At 42.3% G+C, this 20217-nt stretch overlaps 2 protein-coding genes across 2 annotated transcripts in view; both read left to right on the top strand.

Moving 5' to 3' along the window:
- prx (periaxin) overlaps nucleotides 1–2594 on the top strand; it is a gene marked incomplete at its 5' end in the record, with an annotated part of 44555 nt that extends 41961 nt beyond the window's left edge. Inside the window, one exon of the mRNA XM_079513847.1 lies at nucleotides 322–2594. Within this exon, the coding sequence (XP_079369973.1) occupies nucleotides 322–626 (305 nt within the window). The 3' untranslated portion in view covers nucleotides 627–2594. The remainder of the gene's footprint in view (nucleotides 1–321) is intronic.
- Nucleotides 2595–6686: 4092 nt separating this feature from the next.
- Nucleotides 6687–18768, top strand: LOC306932145 (uncharacterized protein; the record flags this gene model as incomplete). Its single annotated transcript, XM_079513846.1, has 6 exons — nucleotides 6687–9048; nucleotides 11898–12094; nucleotides 15236–15363; nucleotides 16882–16996; nucleotides 17178–18183; nucleotides 18406–18768. The coding sequence occupies 5 exons, from the start codon at nucleotides 6687–6689 to the stop codon at nucleotides 17307–17309; spliced, it is 2934 nt and encodes a 977-aa protein (XP_079369972.1). The 3' UTR covers nucleotides 17310–18183; nucleotides 18406–18768.
- Nucleotides 18769–20217: the final 1449 nt, after the last annotated feature.

Below are 20217 nucleotides of genomic sequence, written 5' to 3'. Positions count from 1 at the left end.
GTGATATACATTTTTACAAGCTGCAGTATGTGTGAATAAGACTATTCTAAAACAATTTCCCTCCCCCGGTAACCAGAAAATACTCCCTTTACCATTTCTCCCTTTAACTACATGTGTTAAATAAAATCATTATTAATGTCACCTCTTCTGTGTTTTTTTTCTCTACTACATTAGATTAAGTTTCCTCCCTCATTACTGTTCTTCCCCTCTCCATTATTTTCCTAATCACCTCCTGACTCTCTCATCTTCTTCCGCCTTCCTCCTTTCTTCCTTCCTTCATCACCTCCCCGTTCCTCTCCTTTCCCATCCTTTCCTCCTCAGGATTCCTCCAGATAACCCCGGAGGGCTCTCCCCGGGCCCGGCGGAGCGGTGAGATAGCCGGTGAAGGTGAGGTCTCTGGAAGCTTCTGCCTACACACCTCAGGGCTGGGCTTCACCACCCAGGAGGTGTCCGAGGAGCACCTTGTCTCCTCCGCCCATGAGGAAAGCACTGTCACCATGGTGACTAAGACCACTAGAACCACCCACTTGGTTACCACAGAAACTCGTTCAGGTGAATCTTCAACGACCACCTCAATGACGACTCAGCAGCTGCCAGAGTATAAGCACTCTCCGTATGAATACTAGTAGCCTGAATCCGTGGAACTAAAAAGTAGCAGAAGGAGAATGTTGTAGCCTAATAATTAGTTGCTCAAAAGTCTTTTTTTGAATTTGCTTTGGTGAGGGTGCTATGCTGTTGTAAGCTAAGCCTACACAACACCAAAATGTTAAAGGAATAGTTCTCTCTTTATTTTAAATACAATCTAGTGAGCTATGAAGCTGATGAAACCCCACAGCTTTTTGTCAGTTATTACTATGACAGAGTAATATATTTCCTGTGTTATTTTTCATTTTAAATGTGACCACTTTTTGTTACCGTTTTTCAAAGTTTTGTTTTATAGTCTATTAGAGTTTGTTTGGATTTACTGTTTCACTCTGAATGTAAACATACCAATGTCCAATTGATTGCATATTTATTGTTGTTTATGTTTTACTCAAAAAGTGTCAATGTGAGATTTTCACTTGCCTATACACCATCATGGATTTAAACATGATTTCATGATTGGTGATTTGCAAAATGAAAAAGAAAAAGAAGGAAAACTTAAATTTTCAACCGAAACACACCAAAGTGTTATTTCTGTAAATATATCTATACAATTGCTGTTTAAAGCACCCTCCCTTAAATGAAATGTGTAATTATTTTCATATTCAACAAGAGTAGGACATAAAACAAATATATATATTACGATGTTATGTCCTATTCTTGAAGGAAAGTGTGAGCTTTCAATGACTATTTTCTGCTTTACATTTATATTTTAAGTTTAAGTTTTGCGAAACTATGACTTACAGTGAGTAAGGAGTTATGGGTTAGGTGCCTTGCTCAATGGCAAGTCAACGGGACACATTGGATGTTGTGGAGATCAAATCTTACATCTTTTTTAACACTAATTAACTAAGTACCTAAAGATGCTGCTAAAATGACAGATTGGGCCACGATTGGTTAGCCTTGGTCTCACATCTAAAGAAAAACTAAGGGTGCTACTGGGACATCCAGTTGAAAGAATCCAGAGGTTGAAAGGTGTTCTTAAAGTAATGCGGGTTTCAGAATCTTACAAAAATAAGAGAACAGAGGCATTCCCCACTCTTAAATCAAATGGAACAGAAGGCATTTATAGCGCTTTACATGTATTTCACGTTCACACACCTATGGTGGAGGGGAGGGAACCATGCAAGCCACCAACATGCACATTGGGAGCAGTTAGGGATAGAAGTGCCTTACTCAAGGATCACAGGGATCGAAACATGCAGGGACCTTACAATTTCAAGATGGCTGCTCTACCTCCACTGGCACCCAGGCAAATTTAGGCCTAGACATAATGTACTGTATTATTATTCTCACTATCACAATTGTTTATTGTGCAGGAATCTTTCTTAAAGGACCACTTCACCCATTTGCAACCTATCTTCATATACATGAATTGGTCCTCACTCCTCACTAATGATGTTCCTTTTAACAGCTGTTGATTTTCTAATAACTCATTCTTTTTATAGTTCTATAAATTCTAAGTGCCTCTGTCCTCTTTATTTTCTAAGAAAACCTGTTGTCGTGTATAGCACAAAATGCTTTAAGGGGATGGTGCAAAGATGTGAAAGCATGGCTGATGTCTGATCAAAGTTTTACCTCCACAAAGACATTTAATTTATTTTCTCCTTTTCTGTTTTGATGAGGTTGATAGATACTGTAGTATGAAACTGTGTGGTATTAAGCTGTAGCCTGTGGAGTAAGTCCTGACAATATACACTCACAGTTAAACAAGCTACCAACTTCTCATTAACCATTTTATTTAACACCAAGCCTTTTTTTGCAGGTGAGACATACATTAAATAGATAGTGAGTGGTGAGGAGAGAATAGACACTCAGTAGCATGTGCATAGAGCCATTTTGTTACATTTCTGGGTTCCCTTAAACAGTTTTTCAGAGCCAATTGTTTTGTCATTTCTGAATTGGAGAAAATGTTGGTTAAGATATCAATAAACATACTACCCATACAGTTATTGCACTTTGTGCTGTATACATGTGTTGGTCGGATCATATTGCTTTCACTGGTCTTTAAAACAAGCAAGCCCTATTTCAGAAATTGCTCAAATAGCCACGCTCACAATATGTCCCATATTGTGAGCTTGTACCTCTGCTATTTTTTTATATTCAGGTATCAGGTTTGAAATATTTTGAGAAAAGAAAGTGAAACTTTTCACCTATAATGACATGCACACACAATTCAGCATGAATTACATTTTGGTAAAGCATGTTGTTTCTACTAGGGGACCTGCAAAGTGATAGGATGTTTTTGTTTTGTTTTCTTGAATCCAACATCTAGATTCCGGACAACATTGTTGATGATTGCTGCCCCCATGTGATAAAAATGATAAATAAAATAAAAATAACAAAATTACAAATATATAGGCATAGCATATAGCCTACTCTAGTCTGCAGTGAAACACAATGGGGTCCCTGCTTTGTCGTCTCTATTAAATTAAGTGGTCTTTGAAGACCCCTGTGTTAATTGCTATTTCTGTTAGAACACAATCTAACAGAAATAACCTTTAATACATGACAGGGTTCTTCAATATATCGAACAGTTTGGTCCTGTGATAGTATTGTGGTAAACAGCGCCCTCTTTTGGACTATACCTGCACAACAACATTTTAGCCTATACAGTGATACACTCAACTTAAGGAACATGCATTAGATTTATTTGGAGGACTGCATTCTTCAAACTTTACCACCAAATAAACCAAGTAAGTCCTAGCTGGGCTGGCCACTATTCTGAAAAATATCCCTGCATGATTTGCATGGTTTAAAATGAAAAGTATGCCTATTATGCATATTGATTTTCAATGTGATATGATCAGTAGCTTCACCATTCACATGCCATTAAATAGCCTACAAGTAACATAGGCTCACAAGAATGCCTATTATGTTGACTCAACAACATTGTTGCGCTTCAGTGTGTGAACAACTTAAGATGACAGTAATGAAATTCTAGGCCAAATTACAGATTTAATATAATCAGACCGATTTCAAATCATGTTATATAGCATTTTTAATGTGCATCCTTGTCACTCTGTGTTTTGGCCTACAGCGCTGTTCGGATGACTTTGAAGTAGGCAGTTTGTACTTGTAGCCTACATGACATGACACATAAACAGTAAAAAACTTGCATGCATGCGCCGCCCATGGGAGCTGTCCAATTATACAGGTGCTGAAATACCGCATCTGTCTTTTTTTTAACTGATCAATTACAAAAGCAACAATGGAATATATTGTTTTATTTGTTTAACCAAACTTAACAAGACACTATTCAGTAAACTATATGGAAATATTTTTACAGCTACATACAGGAAAGTTAAATTTGCTCTGAAATCGAATTCGAAATAGGCCTATCATCTTAATTGCACGTCGTTTCATTATTTTTTTTATTTCACAATTTTCTTAAAATTCATATGCCAACACCAACAAAACGTGTATTCTTCAAGTGCATTTTTCTAACATTTCAGTAGGCGTTTAGTTTTAACTTTAATTGAATGTATAGGGTAGAGAAAAACCTGCCCGGGGGCGCCCTCTGGTGGCTCATTTTAATTTGAAACAGTTGAAAACGCTTTTGAGCCAAATGCGAACGAAAATTATCCGAAAGTATCGAGGCCTAAAACATAGCTATAATTATATATAAGCCTATAAATACCTAAAAAGAATCTCAATTGTCAATTTAGGCTATGTTGCACGTTGAAAGCTTATGATTCAGAGAAAAACTACGAGAAAGAAACACTGCTTTATATTATAAATGATATCGATCTTCTTGGGTATAGATGATTCGCACTATAGTACTCTATACAGGCGGCCCTGTACAGAGAGGCGGGACTTTGAGGAGAAGAAGGTGGTTAATGTGGGGCGCAAAGGTGCATGACGTGACGTCTTCCCATTGTGTGAGTCACAGACAGTCTACTCACGAGCACGCTGATGATGATGTCGTGCGACGTAAAGCTACGAGTGTGTGTGTGAGTGAGTGAGTGGGCTGCAAGTTAAATACCTCCCCGTCAGCCACCGCACGCAGCTACTGCGGTAAGGATGCGGGCACGCACGCACGATGCTGCTGAGACCACGACGGGTCACATGAATGGCGGTGGATGCTGGTAGAACGAGAGGGGGCCAATGAAAATAAAATAGGACTGTGTTCTCTATACAGTAGATATGTGTTGTTGACGTTGAGAAGGGACTGGCATTGGCCCAACCCCAACACAGCAACGACGTTAGTGTTGTTCCGATGATTCTAGCGCTGTACAGGCCGTTTGTCCGGGAAGGATGCCTCGATCGCTGTTCATTCAACCCGCTGAAGGATGCTCCAGAGCACGATGAACATTCAATAGGCTAAGCTCCGTCTGAAAACAATTCAAGGATACATGCGGAGATAGGCTGCTACACTAACAAAGACAGAGACTAAAAGCATCGACCATGGTGAGAGCTTAAACCCTTTTAGGCTATAATGCTGGACCAGTATAGTGCTGGTTTCTCCAAATAGACCAATTGTTACGTTTGGCAAAGAAATTGGGAATTTTTGATGTGATATGTCAACGTGCGATCTGATATGGCCTATTCTGATATTTTGTGGCGACAGTGGCGAAGTTATTGTAGGCTATTATTGATTATTATGATTATTGTAGGCTATTATTATTATTATTATTATTATTATTTATATTAGTATGCATGCAGTGGTAGCTAATAACAATACTGTAACAGTCAAAATCGGAGAACATGAAGGTAGCCTATACTGTATGGCGAGTATAGCCTATATACTGCAAGCTGCATTTCATAAGTGTGGCCTATGTATTTATCATAATATGATGGATGGCTGACTACTCGATCTACTCAGGCTGATGGTGTCGGTTGTTAATCTCCTATATTTTAGTATTTGAAAATATATAGTCTCTTAAGTTTGTGGAACGTTCAAGGTGCTTTTAATTGGTTGACCTTTGACATGCTCACACCCACACAGGGCAGCCCATAGACATTATGTATGGGTCAGCCTACCTGCAGTGAGATATGCACCTTCATTTAATTATCTGATTTAATTATCTGACATTTATTTATTTTCTTTGTAAAAAAAAAAAGGCCATCCGATAATGGATGGCCTTTTTTACAAAGAAAATAAATAAATGTCACCATTATTACTTGAATCAGGATTAGTTATTTCCTCCGTCGTTTCATGTTACCCTGACAGTTTAATGGCAACCTTATAAACAAGTGGAGACGGTAATGACACAGGAAAGAGCGTTAGTTTAACCTGTGCTGCAGTCAAATCTACTACTAATAATTTTCACAAATGGAATCAACTCAAGGCTCAAGGAGTGAATCGGGGAGTAAATTAAATTGTGATTTTCAATGTTTTCACCACTTGAAATGTGAAACCAATCTATTTTCAATTATACCTCTCAGAATTCCCCCCCTTGAATGATTTATGCTGGCAAGGATTCACCAAATCATATTTCCTCTTATAAGGCTCTGATTGCCTGCTTTGTTTCCCCTCTCTTTAGGTTGTTTGTTGTCTGCATTCACTCCAACCCACCACTGTGAGAAGAGCATAGTTTACAGAGGCTGTGATGAAGCTGCTGCTGCTGCTGCTGGGAGAATAGTGTTGACAACGCTGTCAGCAGGAATCAGTCGGAGGCAAAAACCCAAACCAGTCATTATCTTCTTCATCATCAACTTTGACAGCTCCGACGGCTACGGGGGCTGTCTCTCTTTGCCGGGTGACTGTGAAAGTTAAGCACTAATTAGGAGTGTCAAACTCCAGTCTGACAAAAAAAGGAATGCATTTCTCTCTTCATTTAATGATGCTTTTGTCCTCCTCGGAATGAGCTCTCACTCCTTTGTTTAATAAGGAATTATTGATAGTAGGGAAGCTCTCTCCATCACGACGGCAGAGTCTTTTGCAGAATCCAATTTGTATGAAAATGAGCTGTTACATATCAATGAGAGATACTCGATAGAGGGGTGGCACTTTCTCATGAATGAGACTTCATTTCAGTGGCACGACCTGTATTTGAAAAGGATAAAAAAGCAAGGATTGAGCATTAAAACAAACAAGCACTATGCTCCAACAAAATAACAACAACAACTACCCATGTCTCAATGTGTCTGCCTCCACTAAGGAGATGCTCCAGAAATGCCCCAAAGGCCCTCTGCTTTTCCCCAGCCGATTGGACCTTGGCTTTGGGGACCTGCCTCTAGTCAGGGGCCTTAGAGCTTGGGCCCTCTTCTCTAAGAACCGACGAAAGGCTGGTGGGCTGGTGGGAGGAATACAGGCTCCTGCAGTTCCACCCGCAGCAGGTCAAGATAATTCACCTTCCTGCCCCAGGCCCGGAGACGTGTACGAGGAGTGGGGTCGGATGGGATATGGACTTCCCTTGGGTGTAAATGTCAGGCAGGCTGGTATAGGGGCTCTGGTAACAGTTGCTACCCTGAAAACCTCAGAAGGTGGTGGGAAGACGCAAACGCAATGCCTCCTCCTCCGGTCTGAGAAAGGCAGCTGCCTGTATTCAACGACCAAGCCAGGGGCTTGTTCTCTGGGCATGGCCCATACAGGCCCATCAACACTGGTGGGAGGTTGGCTGAGAGGGAAAGTGGGAGGAGGAGGGGTCAGAGAACCTCCAGTGGGGAGGAGGGACAGTGGGCCGACTCCTCCAGTTTGCGTAAACCGCGTTAGAGTGCGTTCCGGCCGGAGATGGAGGAAGTCCTGCGGCACAGCAGTTGCAGGCAGAGCACAGGAGAGAACAGGCCTCAAAAGAGAGAAGCGGGCCAGGGAGGAAGAGGAGGCGGGTGCCAGAGGAGTAATTCCACAAGAAAAGCAGGAAGAGAGAGACAAAGGAGGCTTTCCTGGTGACGGCGTGAGCAGTGAACAGGCTCCCTGTTCCCTGCAGGATGGCAGGGGTCCTAAGCAGGACAAAGCAGGAGCAAACAGGAGCCCCAGACATTGCGACGACACTTTGGATAAGACCTGCGTTCCGTGCCTAAGGAGAGGAACGGGAGGAGAGCAGGTGGGCCTGGATGGAGATAAAAGATCAGCGGGAGATGCTCGCACACTGGACAGACTTGGCCATGAAGTGGAGGAGATGAAAAAGGCAAAGGAATTGGAAGACATGATGGAGAAGAGGGAAGGTCTTACCAGGTTAAAGTCTCATGACTCCTCTGTGCTACCCTCCAGCCAGAGCAGTTGTGAGGAGCGAGATGAGGTAACCGAGGAGACCACGGAGACATGGGCAGCTCTGCAGACGCAAACCTCCCAATGCGAGGATTTCTGTTCAGAGCGAGGGGAGGAGGTTGGCTCCCAAATGAAAGAGAGCGATTTTGCCAAAGGGGACGTGAGAATGCATATAGGAAATTGTGACAGCATTAATTATGACCCTGATATAAGCAGTGATTTTACCACGAGACACAGTGGAGACGGTAATGACACAGGAAAGAGCGTTAGTTTAACCTGTGCTGCAGTCAAATCTACTACTAAACACCCTCAGGAGATGGTGAATCCTAGGATGGGATCTATTGACCTGGAACGAGGTAATGAGGCTGAACATGAGTCAGCAAAGTCAGAATGTCCAGAGGACGCAGGGAAGAGTAACAAGTCTCGCTGCTCTGAGGAAGACACTTTGCCTCTCTCCTCCCACTGTCCTCCCCACAGCCATGTTCCCCACTTCCCTTTCAAAACCACAGAGCCATCCAGCCCTGTAGAGGGCAGCACCTCCACTGTAGAGCAGGGGTCCGGTTCATGTTGGGTAGTACAGGCAAACAACGCAACAGACAACAAACAGTACAGTAACAAGAGGGAGCCCATAGGGGAAAGCAACTCTGGGGTTTTGGATACAGCAGTTTTGGATCAAAAACTTGTAGAAGAATTGGATAACACATTTCTTCCGCAAGCACTGAACTCTGGCAATGACATGTCTTATGTGGAAAAAGTGGCCAGCCCTGTGATTGATAGTTTCAATGGACCAGGGTCTGAATTGAACGAAGACACCCATTCAATATCTGAAAAGGACAGAGGCCCCAGTACAAACTCTATAGAGAACCCATTTGGAAACAGCAAGGACAGGCAGGTGCATGGAGAGAGTAACAGGGCTCATCCACATCAAATAAAGGTGCATGGCCATGGAGATGCCTCTGTGTTTGAGACAGCTGTGGGGATCTCAAACGCCACCGAAGAGCAGGACAAAAAGACAATAGAAGAGGGAGAATGTAGTGGAACGGAGCTATATAATCTGACAGATAATGAAAAGGGAGATGAGGCCTCAAGAGAATACAGAGGAGAGGAGAATGCCAAGTTACAGGAGGGAGAGAATTTAGCGTGGAGGCAGAAAACAGTTGAGAGCAAAAAGGAGGCGATTCGGAGGAAAGAAAGCAACGAAGGACTGCAAGATGGCGCTATTAAAGCACATGTTAAAAATGAGCGCAACATAGGTGAGAAGCTGAATGAGTTTACCAGTGAGTGTGTTAGACAGGAGTCTGCGCATGTATGGAGAATGGAACGGTTTCGAGAGGACATTGGGAAAGCAGGAGAGTGGGAACAGGCAAAGGATAGAGAGGCTATTGCCTGTTCTCCACTGAACTCAGTGCCCTGTAGTTCATTCTTTCAGACCCCTACCAGTAGCACTACTGCAAATATCTCTTGTGCTGTTGTCAATGAAGAGACCTCCGGTCCAATTTCGCGAAACCCTTCATCCACCACCGCTACTGCTAACTCGGCTCGCCTTTATCCCTCTACCTCACATGCACCCTCCCCGGCTAATCCTGCCCCCCCTCGGCCCCCAATGGGAGCCATGGCAACAGGCCTGCCCTGTCTGGAGGTAGGGGTGGCCACAGTGACAGAGAGAAAGTTGGAAGGAGGGAGCGAAAGGGGGAATGAAGGGGACAGCGCTGCACTAGCGACTAGAGAGGAGGAACAGGGTCAGGACGGAGACAGGGGCAAGGTGTGGAGCAACACAGTGGCCACCAAGCCGGGTGACCAAGACAGGGGGAGGCAGGAGGACACAGAAGAGGAGGAAGATGAATTTGGAGTGTTTATGCAGGCAGAGGGAGGACCGGCATGGTGCAAGGGATTTGCCATGTCTGCCCCAGTGCCTTGTGGGAAAAGGGGTAGTGTAGGTAAGTGTTGATGGTTGCTACACACTGTACACAGTGTCTCTATATGACACTCCCCTCTGCATCCGTTTGTCTGGCCAAGCGTTCTCTTTGTGTCTGTCTGCCTCTCCCTTTCTCTTTGTTACCATGTCTCTGTCTGTAGCTCTCTCCATCTCTTTTGTCTATGTATGTTTTCGTCCGTCTCTCTCCCGATTCTACATGTCTCCTCTGCCGTGTCTCTCTCTTTGTCTGTCTCTCTGCCTTTCTCCCCCCACTTTCATAACGCATTAGTAGGGTTGTCCTGTCAGATCAGTGGTTATGGCTGACTGAACTGACGCTAAAAGCATAGTGAAGTGGTGTTTTCAGACCTCCAGTTAGTCCAGTAGTCTGTCTGCCTGTCTCAGTGAAACAACACACATGACTAGAAGCTATTAGACCACATGGTTAGGGTCAGGGGGTGACCCGATTAGGGCGCATGTGCGTAAAATTCCATGATCAATGAGTACCCGCTTCGATTCCTGGCCGGCTAACCAGACTATGCTCTGAATGTCATCCCTCTACTGTCTACTCCCTCCGTATTTCCTTTCTCCACTATCGCTGTCTATAAAGGCTTAAAAATGCTCCCCCCAAAACTACAACAACAAAAAACACTAACAAAAATTTGATCTGAATTTTATTGAGCAGCATCTCATTTTAGAGGGGGTCCTATAACACATAACACACTAACACATGGTTAGGAGCAAGCACTGAGAAAGAGAGAGGGAGGGAGAGCATGAAGAGACTTGTATATTTATATATTTTTTATATTTTTCATAAAAGTTGTAGTAGCGCATTATTGACTCTGTATTTCATAATGGGTAACCATAAAACATGATTTCTTTTTTGAATTATTCTAATATTACATTTCCCCACACTATAGCCTACTCCCAAGAATACATTGTGTGTAGCTGTTTGTTCTCTACAATAGCCAGGGTTAGTCAGTTCTTTTTGTTCTTGCAGCATACATCCTCTGGTAATCACCTATAAGCCTTGTCTCCACTACAGGTCCTAACATGGCTAGCTAGTAGCTAGGACAGCACTGAGCTAGCTAATTCTTACTTAATATTATGTCACTGTTTTAATCCCTGTAACATAACAGTATACAACAGTTATCTATGATTATTCTTACACCTACTTGCCAAAAAGCACTTCAGATTTGCATTATGTTTTCAAGTTCAATTTTTTTAGAGGACGAGGAACTTACTGTGATGTAAATGATAATAAGACATAAGTGACCAATACTCAGGACACATGAATGGCTGTTAAATGGATTGTTTCAGGGTTTAAACATGTGATATTTTGGTTGAGTTCTGCTTAACCGTGTAGTGCTGGGCCCTGTGGTTAGCCCCAACTAGCCCACAATAACAAAGAAAGAAAGAAAGAAAGAAAGAAAGAAAATAAAATAAACAGTCCAAAGTCTCATCTGACCTGGATTCCTAGATTCATAGAAAAGCATTCTCCTTCTCTCTCACTCTTTCACTTTGTTTTTCCTCTTCTTCTCATTCTATCCCTCCTCTCTCTCTCTCTCTCTCTCTCTCTCTCTCTCTCTCTCTCTCTCTCTCTCTCTCTCTCTCTCTCTCTCTCTCTCTCTCTCTCTCGATATTAATCATGCATTGAGCTGGGCTGAGGGGAGATGAAGCGAGGGAGGTACCCAGCACAGAGAGCTTGGGACTGTAAGCTCCTATTAGCCTCAGGTTATGGGGCAGCAGTTAAAGGGATATTCACACAAACAAACTCAGGGGCTATACTTAATCTCTCAGTAGAGCAGGCAGTTTTATGTCTGGAAAATGGATGACCAAACCTCATCATGTCTGCTTTAATTGTTTAAACCAACAATACTACTTCCTTAACAACAACAACAACTACAACTACTACTACTACTACTACTACTACTACTACTATTACCACCACCGCCACCACCACCACCACTACTACTACTACTACTACTAATAATAATAATAATAATACCTTACTTCAGGTATTGTAACTCATCAGTATTGTCCAGGCTAGAAACACACTCAGAGGAGACACAGAGGACACAACTACAACAGTATTTGATGTTGTATGGAATATCATATTGCAGTAATGGCAAAACTCTCTCTCTGTGCGTGTGCGTGTGCGACGTGCGTGCGTGTGTATTGGTGTGCCAGCACTTGGAAACCATGTCATTACAGATGAAACTTCTCATTGGACATCAAGCTGGGTTGACGGCTCATCACACCAATCACAAGACACCTGGACAGCCTTTCCTCAGGACTTATTGGGTGGGGACCAGGACACATCCGGCCAGTGGTGGCCAGTCAGTGCTGTGGAAGAGAGAGACACGCCGTCGACCTATCATAATCTGGTACACTCTTGTTTTCATAGTCATGACTCATGACTCATGTCATGTCATGCATGTCTGTTGAGATATTTCAATAATATGTGTAAGAGCCATTTGAGCCTAATAATGGGGTTTAGGCGCTACAATTAACACCTGATTAGGGCCAGGGTTAAATACCCTTCCCTGTAACCATGGCAACCATGGTCTTGATTGACAATTAAGTCCTTCAATGACAGCACCAAATAGGCTCAAATGGCTCTTACACACCAGCCCCTAATTTCTACTGGTGTAAAAAACACAGTAGAACACAGTGCAACATTTTAAGGCAATAACTCAGGCAATATTCATGATTGCAATAACCAAACTCAAATGCTAATCTGTAGGACAAAAGGCAGATTTTTATTCAAGTCTTTCTGCTTTTATCCTTTTCTTTCTCGAGCTCTGCCACCTTCCTTCCCTCTTCTTTCTTGAGTTGTGCCATTTTCCTTTCTTCCTCTTTCTTTGGCTCTGCCATTTTTCTTTCTTCCTGCTACTTGAGCCTTTAGCTGCTACCTTCCTGGTGGCAGGTTTCTTTACCTTCTTCTCCACTTCCTTGACAACTGCAAGCTTCTTTGGTGCCACCTTCTTTGGCCCTTTAGCTGTCAGGTTTCTTTGCTTTCACAGATTTCTTAGCAGCAGGCTTCTTCACCTTCACCTTCTGCTCCTCCTGTGTCTTCAGAGCCTGGCCATTGTCTTTGACACACTAATGAGCAGCAACACAACTCTCAATATCCGAAATCATATCATCATCATCACCATCAAGGCAACTTTGACCATAGAGCCATCTGTCCATTTCACTCTAGATCCATCTGGCCATTTCATCCATAAAACAGTCAAAACTCTGCGTTTTTACTTTGTGCCATTTTGGAAGAGCATTTTCGGCTTCATCATAAGTACTCATAAAGTTGCAAAATATATATTTAGCCTCATTTAAATTTTGCTCATCGTTCCACAAGGCAACATCTTTTGGGTTAGACAGCTTCAGCTTGTACCGCTTTGCCCTTCTGTCCCTTTGCAAAGTGTCAATATTTTCAATCAAATCTTTGTGAGTCATTTTGACCACACCCACAACCCCATCACCAGACTCAAGTTCAACCCCATTGTCATTTGTTGGCTGCTTGTAAGCGCAAGTTTGCGCCTCACCTTTCTCCATGAGGAAAAGGTCAATGGTCCAATGGTCCATGTTCAATATAGTTTGTCACAACACATTGTTTGCATCGGTAGCCCTGCGCCACTGAAACGTATCACACTTTCGGTTGGTGAAGCGTGCCGTGGATGATCTTCCTCCGCCGTATGGTCTGGTACTGTCAGACCGACTCCGGTCCCGATCCGCTGCTGTCAGCTGCGGCGAGCGTGGCTGCCGATGTCCCCGTAGCACCCCTGTAGCTCTCTGGGTTGAAACCGTGCTGCCGTGTCCGCCGCCGATGATCTGCTGCAGTGCTGGCTGCTGTGGCAGCAGTGCTGCTGATGCCGAAGTCCTGACTCCCTAAAGCGCCTCCGAGTTGCCTCCGAGTAGCTCTGAGTTGATCACCTCCAAACAACAGAACTTGCTAGCAGCCGATTCTTGCAACACACGCTGCGCCCCGGTCCTACCGTGCATGCGTGTCCATTCCAAAACTGGACCGCTGGTTCTTCGACTTCCCTATTAGTCTACATGGAACCGAGGCAGTTTTTAGACTTAATTGTATCGCCTAAACCCCATTATTAGGCGTTACTGGTTACCAACAGCCAGCTTGGTGTTATGACGTACGTGTGCTCAAGAACGTGCTGTCCAAAAGTGTCCATTCAGTTGAAGAAGTATATTTATTAAAGTCATACATTTACATACATAATAAATAAACATAAGTCAGAAGAATATAGCAGTAGCCATGAGTCCTCCAAACACAGTCTAAAAACTGTTTGCCTCTACATGTCAGCAACACCTGCACCTGATTAGGGCCAAGGTTAAATACCCCTCCCTGTAACCATGGCAACCATGGCCTTGATTGTCCTTCAATGACAGCACCAAATAGGCTCAAATGGCTCTTACAATATGCAAGTATGGCGGCGCTTGAGTGCCACAGAGGTCAAGTTTCTGCCCTTCACCACCACCCTCCACGGTGCACAACTATCTGTGTTTGCAGTAGAGAAGCTGGAAGCTTCACCATCAGATGCGGCAGAAGCGTCAGCTTCCCGTTTCATTCATTCATTCAACCTTTTTTTAACTTTTCTCTGAAATACATTGAGGGCAGTTTCAATGATGCCGAGGTTACAGGAGGCACAACACAAGTAATAATATTGAAATAAGAACAGCAGGATAAAACAACAAAGAAAAAGGTATGAAAACAATAATAAAGACACCTTATTGAAACAATGACAATTTAAAACAACAAGATTAACAAGAAGGTTTCTAAATTGCACCAGTGAGATCATGGAGTCAATATTTAAAGTGCATTGTAACTCATTCCAGGTAAAGGGAGCGCTAAAACCAAAAGCTGTTTTACTTACTAAGCAAGTAATGGGATGTATAGTCATGAGAACGTGTTTGATGAATTAAAGTATTCCGTTGACGAACAGTGAAAGATGTGGTTGAAATATATTGTGGTTGAATTGTATATTATAGCTAAAGTGGCCTTTAATTAGCCTAGTTGGTTTGACTATACATTTGCGCCCATGTGAATGTAATGTTGTACAGGTTCAATTTCATGTCTGTGCCCCAGAAGCAGCGAGTGCATTTTCTGGCAGCGGCACCAGCCACGGCATCGCCGCCAATTGCCGACAACACCCACGGCAGTGTTTCCTCTGCCACCGGCAAAGCCTTCTAGTTAGTTTGTTTGTTTGTTTGTTTGTTTGTTTGTTTATTTATTTATTTGTTTGTTTGTTTGTTTGTTTGTTTGTTTGTTTGTTTGTTTGTTTGTTTGTTTGTTTGTTTGGTTGGTTGGTGCTGGCCGACACCGGCGATGCCGGCAGCTGCTGTGTGGACCGCCAGCTGCACTCGCTGTCCCTCCTCCAAAAATTTACATTTATTTAGCGGCACGTTGTAAAACATAACACATGCAGACCAAAGTAAAGACAAACATACAGGCCACATCAAATGGATAATGTTAAGTGGAGGAGAAGTTGAACATCTCCACATCTCTCGTTTAGAGTGCTGTGTTTGCTGAGGCCTTCCCCTCCCTGCCTGTACCACACTCCTGTGACCCAGATGCTGTTCCCACTCTGGCCCAGCTCCTCAGGGATGAACCAGACAGTACCAGGGCTACCCAGGACCAAGGGTAAGAATTTCAGTTAGAAAATATATTCGTGTAAGCTGTAAGACATTTGGGACCCTCTCTCGATGGCATCAATCTACTAGACTCGAGAAAATTACATTTGTCATTACTTCTTGAAATTACTCAAAACCAATTTTGCTTACACTACAGTTACAGTAGGTCAGTGAGGCTGGCACACACACATCATGAGATTTCCAGCACATGGTACAAATAGTAGGAGGAAATGGCTTCTGTCATATGTCAAAATCACACAAATTTAGTTATTCTCACATTCATTAGGGAGAACATTTAATGATGAATGTCTGTAAAATTTGAATGATAAAATAATGTCTGTCAAAGTGTGAACCATTGCCTCTGTAAGAGGAGCATCTATAAACGGCAAGACCGCCATCTAGTGGTTGATATTGGGAACTGCAAGGGAGAGCTACAAAGCATCCCTTGTGCTCATACTGTAGCTAGAGAGAAAACACAGACATATGATTATTTGTTTAGCAAATGCAAAGGCCAGTAAAGATTCCACAGTAGTGATAAGCGGGTAGCGGAAACCTTATTGTGTAGATACAAAATTCTCTCAACATTCCAGTTACATGAAGTATTAGAATAAGTGCGAGGAAATGGAGAAGGCATGCAACACAGTACACAGAATGAGTCAAATAACAGAAGTGTCAGTCAGATAAAATATACAAATTAAATATTAGGAATGGATAGATGGCACTATGAAAAACATGAATGCTTCTTCTGCAGGTGGAAAACATATCCAGCATATCAAATAGCAGCAGGTATCACAGTTTCATGTGCATGGTCAAAGTGACATGGTTAAAGAAATGAAAATTACGGGGTGATTTTTGATCCTGCTAGATTTCTGAATTTTCAAAGTGCAGTGAAACACGTTAGAGAGTCTAAAGAGGCTGAATTTGGACATTCTAGAAATTGCAGTGAATGTGGTTTTACTCCATGTGAAACTGTGTCTATAGCTAACCTCAACAGTCATACTGAAATTTCACACTGTTGAATGTGTATAAGTTTGGTAGGCTACTGAGGTGTTTCATTGTATAAACTATTCTTAACTGACAGATAAATATAAACATTGCTAGCCATCTTGAGTGTGTGTGTGTGTGTGTGTGTGTGTGTGTGTGTGTGTGTGTGTGTGTGTGTGTGTGTGTGTGTGTGTGTCGCGCATAACGTTTTGTCAAACAACACCCATGTGTATGACGGAGTATAAATATGCTTTTGGAAACCATAATAAGGCATAAACTCACGAACAGCGCAGTGCGTCTATTCCGTCTATATAAAGCATGCAGTTGAAAGAAGCGCTACAGGAACGAGGTGTAGTGATCAGAGTATCTGCAAGCATGCACATGATGTGTATTAATTACGTTATGGCCAGTAAATGTAACATTTGGCCAGTTAATTAGGATCGTATCAGCCACGTTGCTCGGCAAAAAAAATAGCAGAAACCCTGATCCATCTATTCATCCATCTCCCCATCCATTTATTCTCATGTTGTGTTTAACATTGCAGGCTGTTAGACAGTTTCCATGACTTGAACAAAATGATTGACCAGAGATACAAGAGAGCCAATGGGGTGTCTCGTGACCGCCTACTGCAATGTCTTCATCAGGGCAACAGTTACATGGTGAGTAAAGATTATTTTATCTCCTTAACAAAAAAGTTAAATATAAATATAAAAACATAAGGTGACCAGATAGACTACATTACTGAGTAATCACTTAGATAACATTATAGATTGCAGTGTTTAGTAATCTGTTTGTTTTAATTTGAGCTATACCTGTGTTATGTTTCTTTTGTCCTACCAGGAAGATAAGACTAGTCCTTTGAAAGCCAATCATCGCCTCTCCCCTGGCCTCCCTTCATCCAATCAGCATGCTCAGACCACTGCTGCTAAGCGCCGGCTATCATATGATTACAACAGAAACGTCATGGAATAACTGAGGAATGCCCTCCAGATGGACCGCTGCTTGTTGTTTTCAGAATCAGAGGATGGATGAATGCAGTCTTTTTTGACCCAGAAGGACAGAATGACAGTAAAAGTCAGATTTTTACTTAGTTCCGCGTCAGTGTTGCGCACTAAAAACAGCAGATCCTAAGTTTGACTTAAAGTTTGACTCCACTGATAAGGACATAATAACCCCTGAAAAAGCTTGGGGTAACTCTTGCTAAGTAAAATTCCAAGCTGTCTTCCAAGCTCTCAACTTCAACTCCTGTTGGCATATCATGGTGAAATGCTTGTGCATTTCACAACATTGTTCACTTTCTCTTGCTTTTAATTTCTCCACTCCCTTATAGATATTATGTAGGAAAAGAGGCAGATCAAGGCTTTGTCCTGTCTCTCTATTTTTGCCTGGATGTGTGGTCAATCTAGGTAATACTCAACTTCATCGTTTTTTTCTTTTTTTATTCAATTGCATTTTACCTGTATATTCACACACTGGAAAAGTATTTTAAGCACACAAAAATAACAAAGGGTCAATAAATACTTCTTAATGCATAATTCACAGTGCAAAAGGATTTGAAATATTAAGATAAATGTCTGTAATTGCATTCTGCATCAACACTATTATTGTGTACTTACTATATTTTTCCATAAAGTTTTACATTGAAGTATTACATCATCCCAATCCATTCTGGCAAACATAGTATTATCCCCAATATTAGAATGATCATCACATGGACAGATCCCCCTTCTTTTATAAGAACATACCTGGAACACACTTAATTAGTATGATTGGTAAAAACGAGGGTGTTGCACCAAAGTAGAGCCCAACCCATGCCAGATGTCTAGGTCCAAATGCTGGTCCTGATGTTGGAGAGTCCTAGACCTCCCTTACTGGGGGAACAGAGTCCTGATGTTGGAGAGTCCTAGACCTCCCTTACTGGGGGAACAGAGTCCTGATGTTGGAGAGTCCTAGACCTCCCTTACTGGGGGAACAGAGTCCTGATGTTGGAGAGTCCTAGACCTCCCTTACTGGGGGAACAGAGTCCTGATGTTGGAGAGTCCTAGACCTCCCTTACTGGGGAACAGAGTGGCATTCAGATGCACCGCCGTTCCGACGTGGCTTCCGCGTGCGGTCAGGGTTTGGATTAGAGACAGGTTAGTATTGAGCATGGCGGAATGGCGGCAAGTAAATGAAAATCCACACATACTGTAAACTGAACTTTATTTAATTGAACCCCTTGAGCTCTATTCCCTATTGCTTTTTACTTTTGAAACTTTTCAAAATAGCGATGTGAAAATGAAAGTGGCACATTGGCTGGATTGAGACCAATATTTACATTTGGCACCGATTCCATAAATGTGGATTACTGTATCACTGGGTCAGGCCACTCCCACAGTACTGTCCTCACAACAGACCACAGCGTCCTGTTTTTGTTTTCCCCAGTATAGTAGATTATGGGCTCCATTTCCGTCACTGCTAAACGCCTTATCCCTAAACTTCTTTGCCTTTTTTTACTATTTTGCAAAACATTTTTGAATAGTTAAAATGGCCAGTCTACAAGCTCACAACGTGTCAATGTAGATTGGCTAGTTGAACTATTCAAAAATGTTTTTCAAAATAGTAAAAAAGGCAAAGAAGTTTAGGGATAAGGGGTTTAGCGGTGACGAAAATGGAGCCCTATACAGTATATTAAGGTGGCACAGCATCATGAATGAACCACAAATTCTGTTTCGTTCAAAAGCAGAAAGTTTGTCTTCCAATGGACGCCAGTAGGAACACAAATAAAAGTGCCAATGTTTACATGACTTTGTACTGTCTGTCAATGACACAGACAGGCATTCTTGAGGAAATGTTTTGCTCTTGTTTCTCTCTCACTTTCTCTCTCTCACGCTCTCTCTCTCGCTCTCTCTCTCTCACACTCGCTCTCTCGCTCTCGCTCTCTCTCTCTCATGCTCGCTCTCTCGTTCTCCCTCTCTCACGCTCTCTCTCTCTCTCTCTCTCTCTCTCACACACACACACATACACACACTGAAGTGGACTCAAACAAAACACTCTTCTGTCGTCTGTCTGTCTCTGCCCCCTCTTTCCCACTCCCTTTAAATACACTGATTTAAATGCAAATCACCAGTGACACCTTCCACTTTGGTGAGTCCAGCTGATGGCCAACACTGTAATCTAGCTGTTGATCAGAACAGTGTTTTGTTTAGAATCATGTTATCATTTCAGAGATAGCACTGTCATTGCACTGTACATGTTGGCTTTTAGCCCACGTTTGTATATTCTGCTGAAAATATTTGTTTTGCTCCCATTTCTTTCCCCTTTTCCCCCCAAGCCAATCATTTGTGATGAAATTGGAAAACGAGTATCTGCCATTTGTACAAACTACAGTTTCCTGCAGAGAAAAAGAAAAAAGAAAATCATATGTTCTGATCTGTTCAAACAAGGAAAAGGCATAATTTACTTGCTAATTGACATAATAAAATGTGACAGCTGCCAAATATTTAAATGTATAGGAACAATAATGGTCATGTAAATTTAAACTCCAAGGTTTGGCTATTCATTTAACTGAGTAGTGTAATTTAGCAGTGTGCGGAAGCGGATAAAAGGTGCAGAGATGGTTGACCAGTCTCCTGGAAATGCGTTGTAGCCTTTCGTTCATGTATGTTTGAGTGGTGCAACCACTCCTATAGACAGCTATGTGTGTGTGTGTGTTATTCACAGTTTGTAGAATGGGTCCAGTTCAAACGAAGGTACAGGTCAATACCAAAACTGCTACGAGGATAAAACCAGAAAAAGCACTAAGACTTGTTTATATCAGGGTCCTCCATTTTCAATTCATCAGAACATTTAAAGACTTACAAATATACACTTCTATGAAAAAAAGGAAATCATATATACA

Source organism: Electrona antarctica (genome assembly GCF_951216825.1).
Source record: "Electrona antarctica genome assembly, chromosome: 11".
NCBI lineage: Eukaryota > Metazoa > Chordata > Actinopteri > Myctophiformes > Myctophidae > Electrona > Electrona antarctica.
This window is presented reverse-complemented; position numbering and strand designations above follow the sequence as displayed.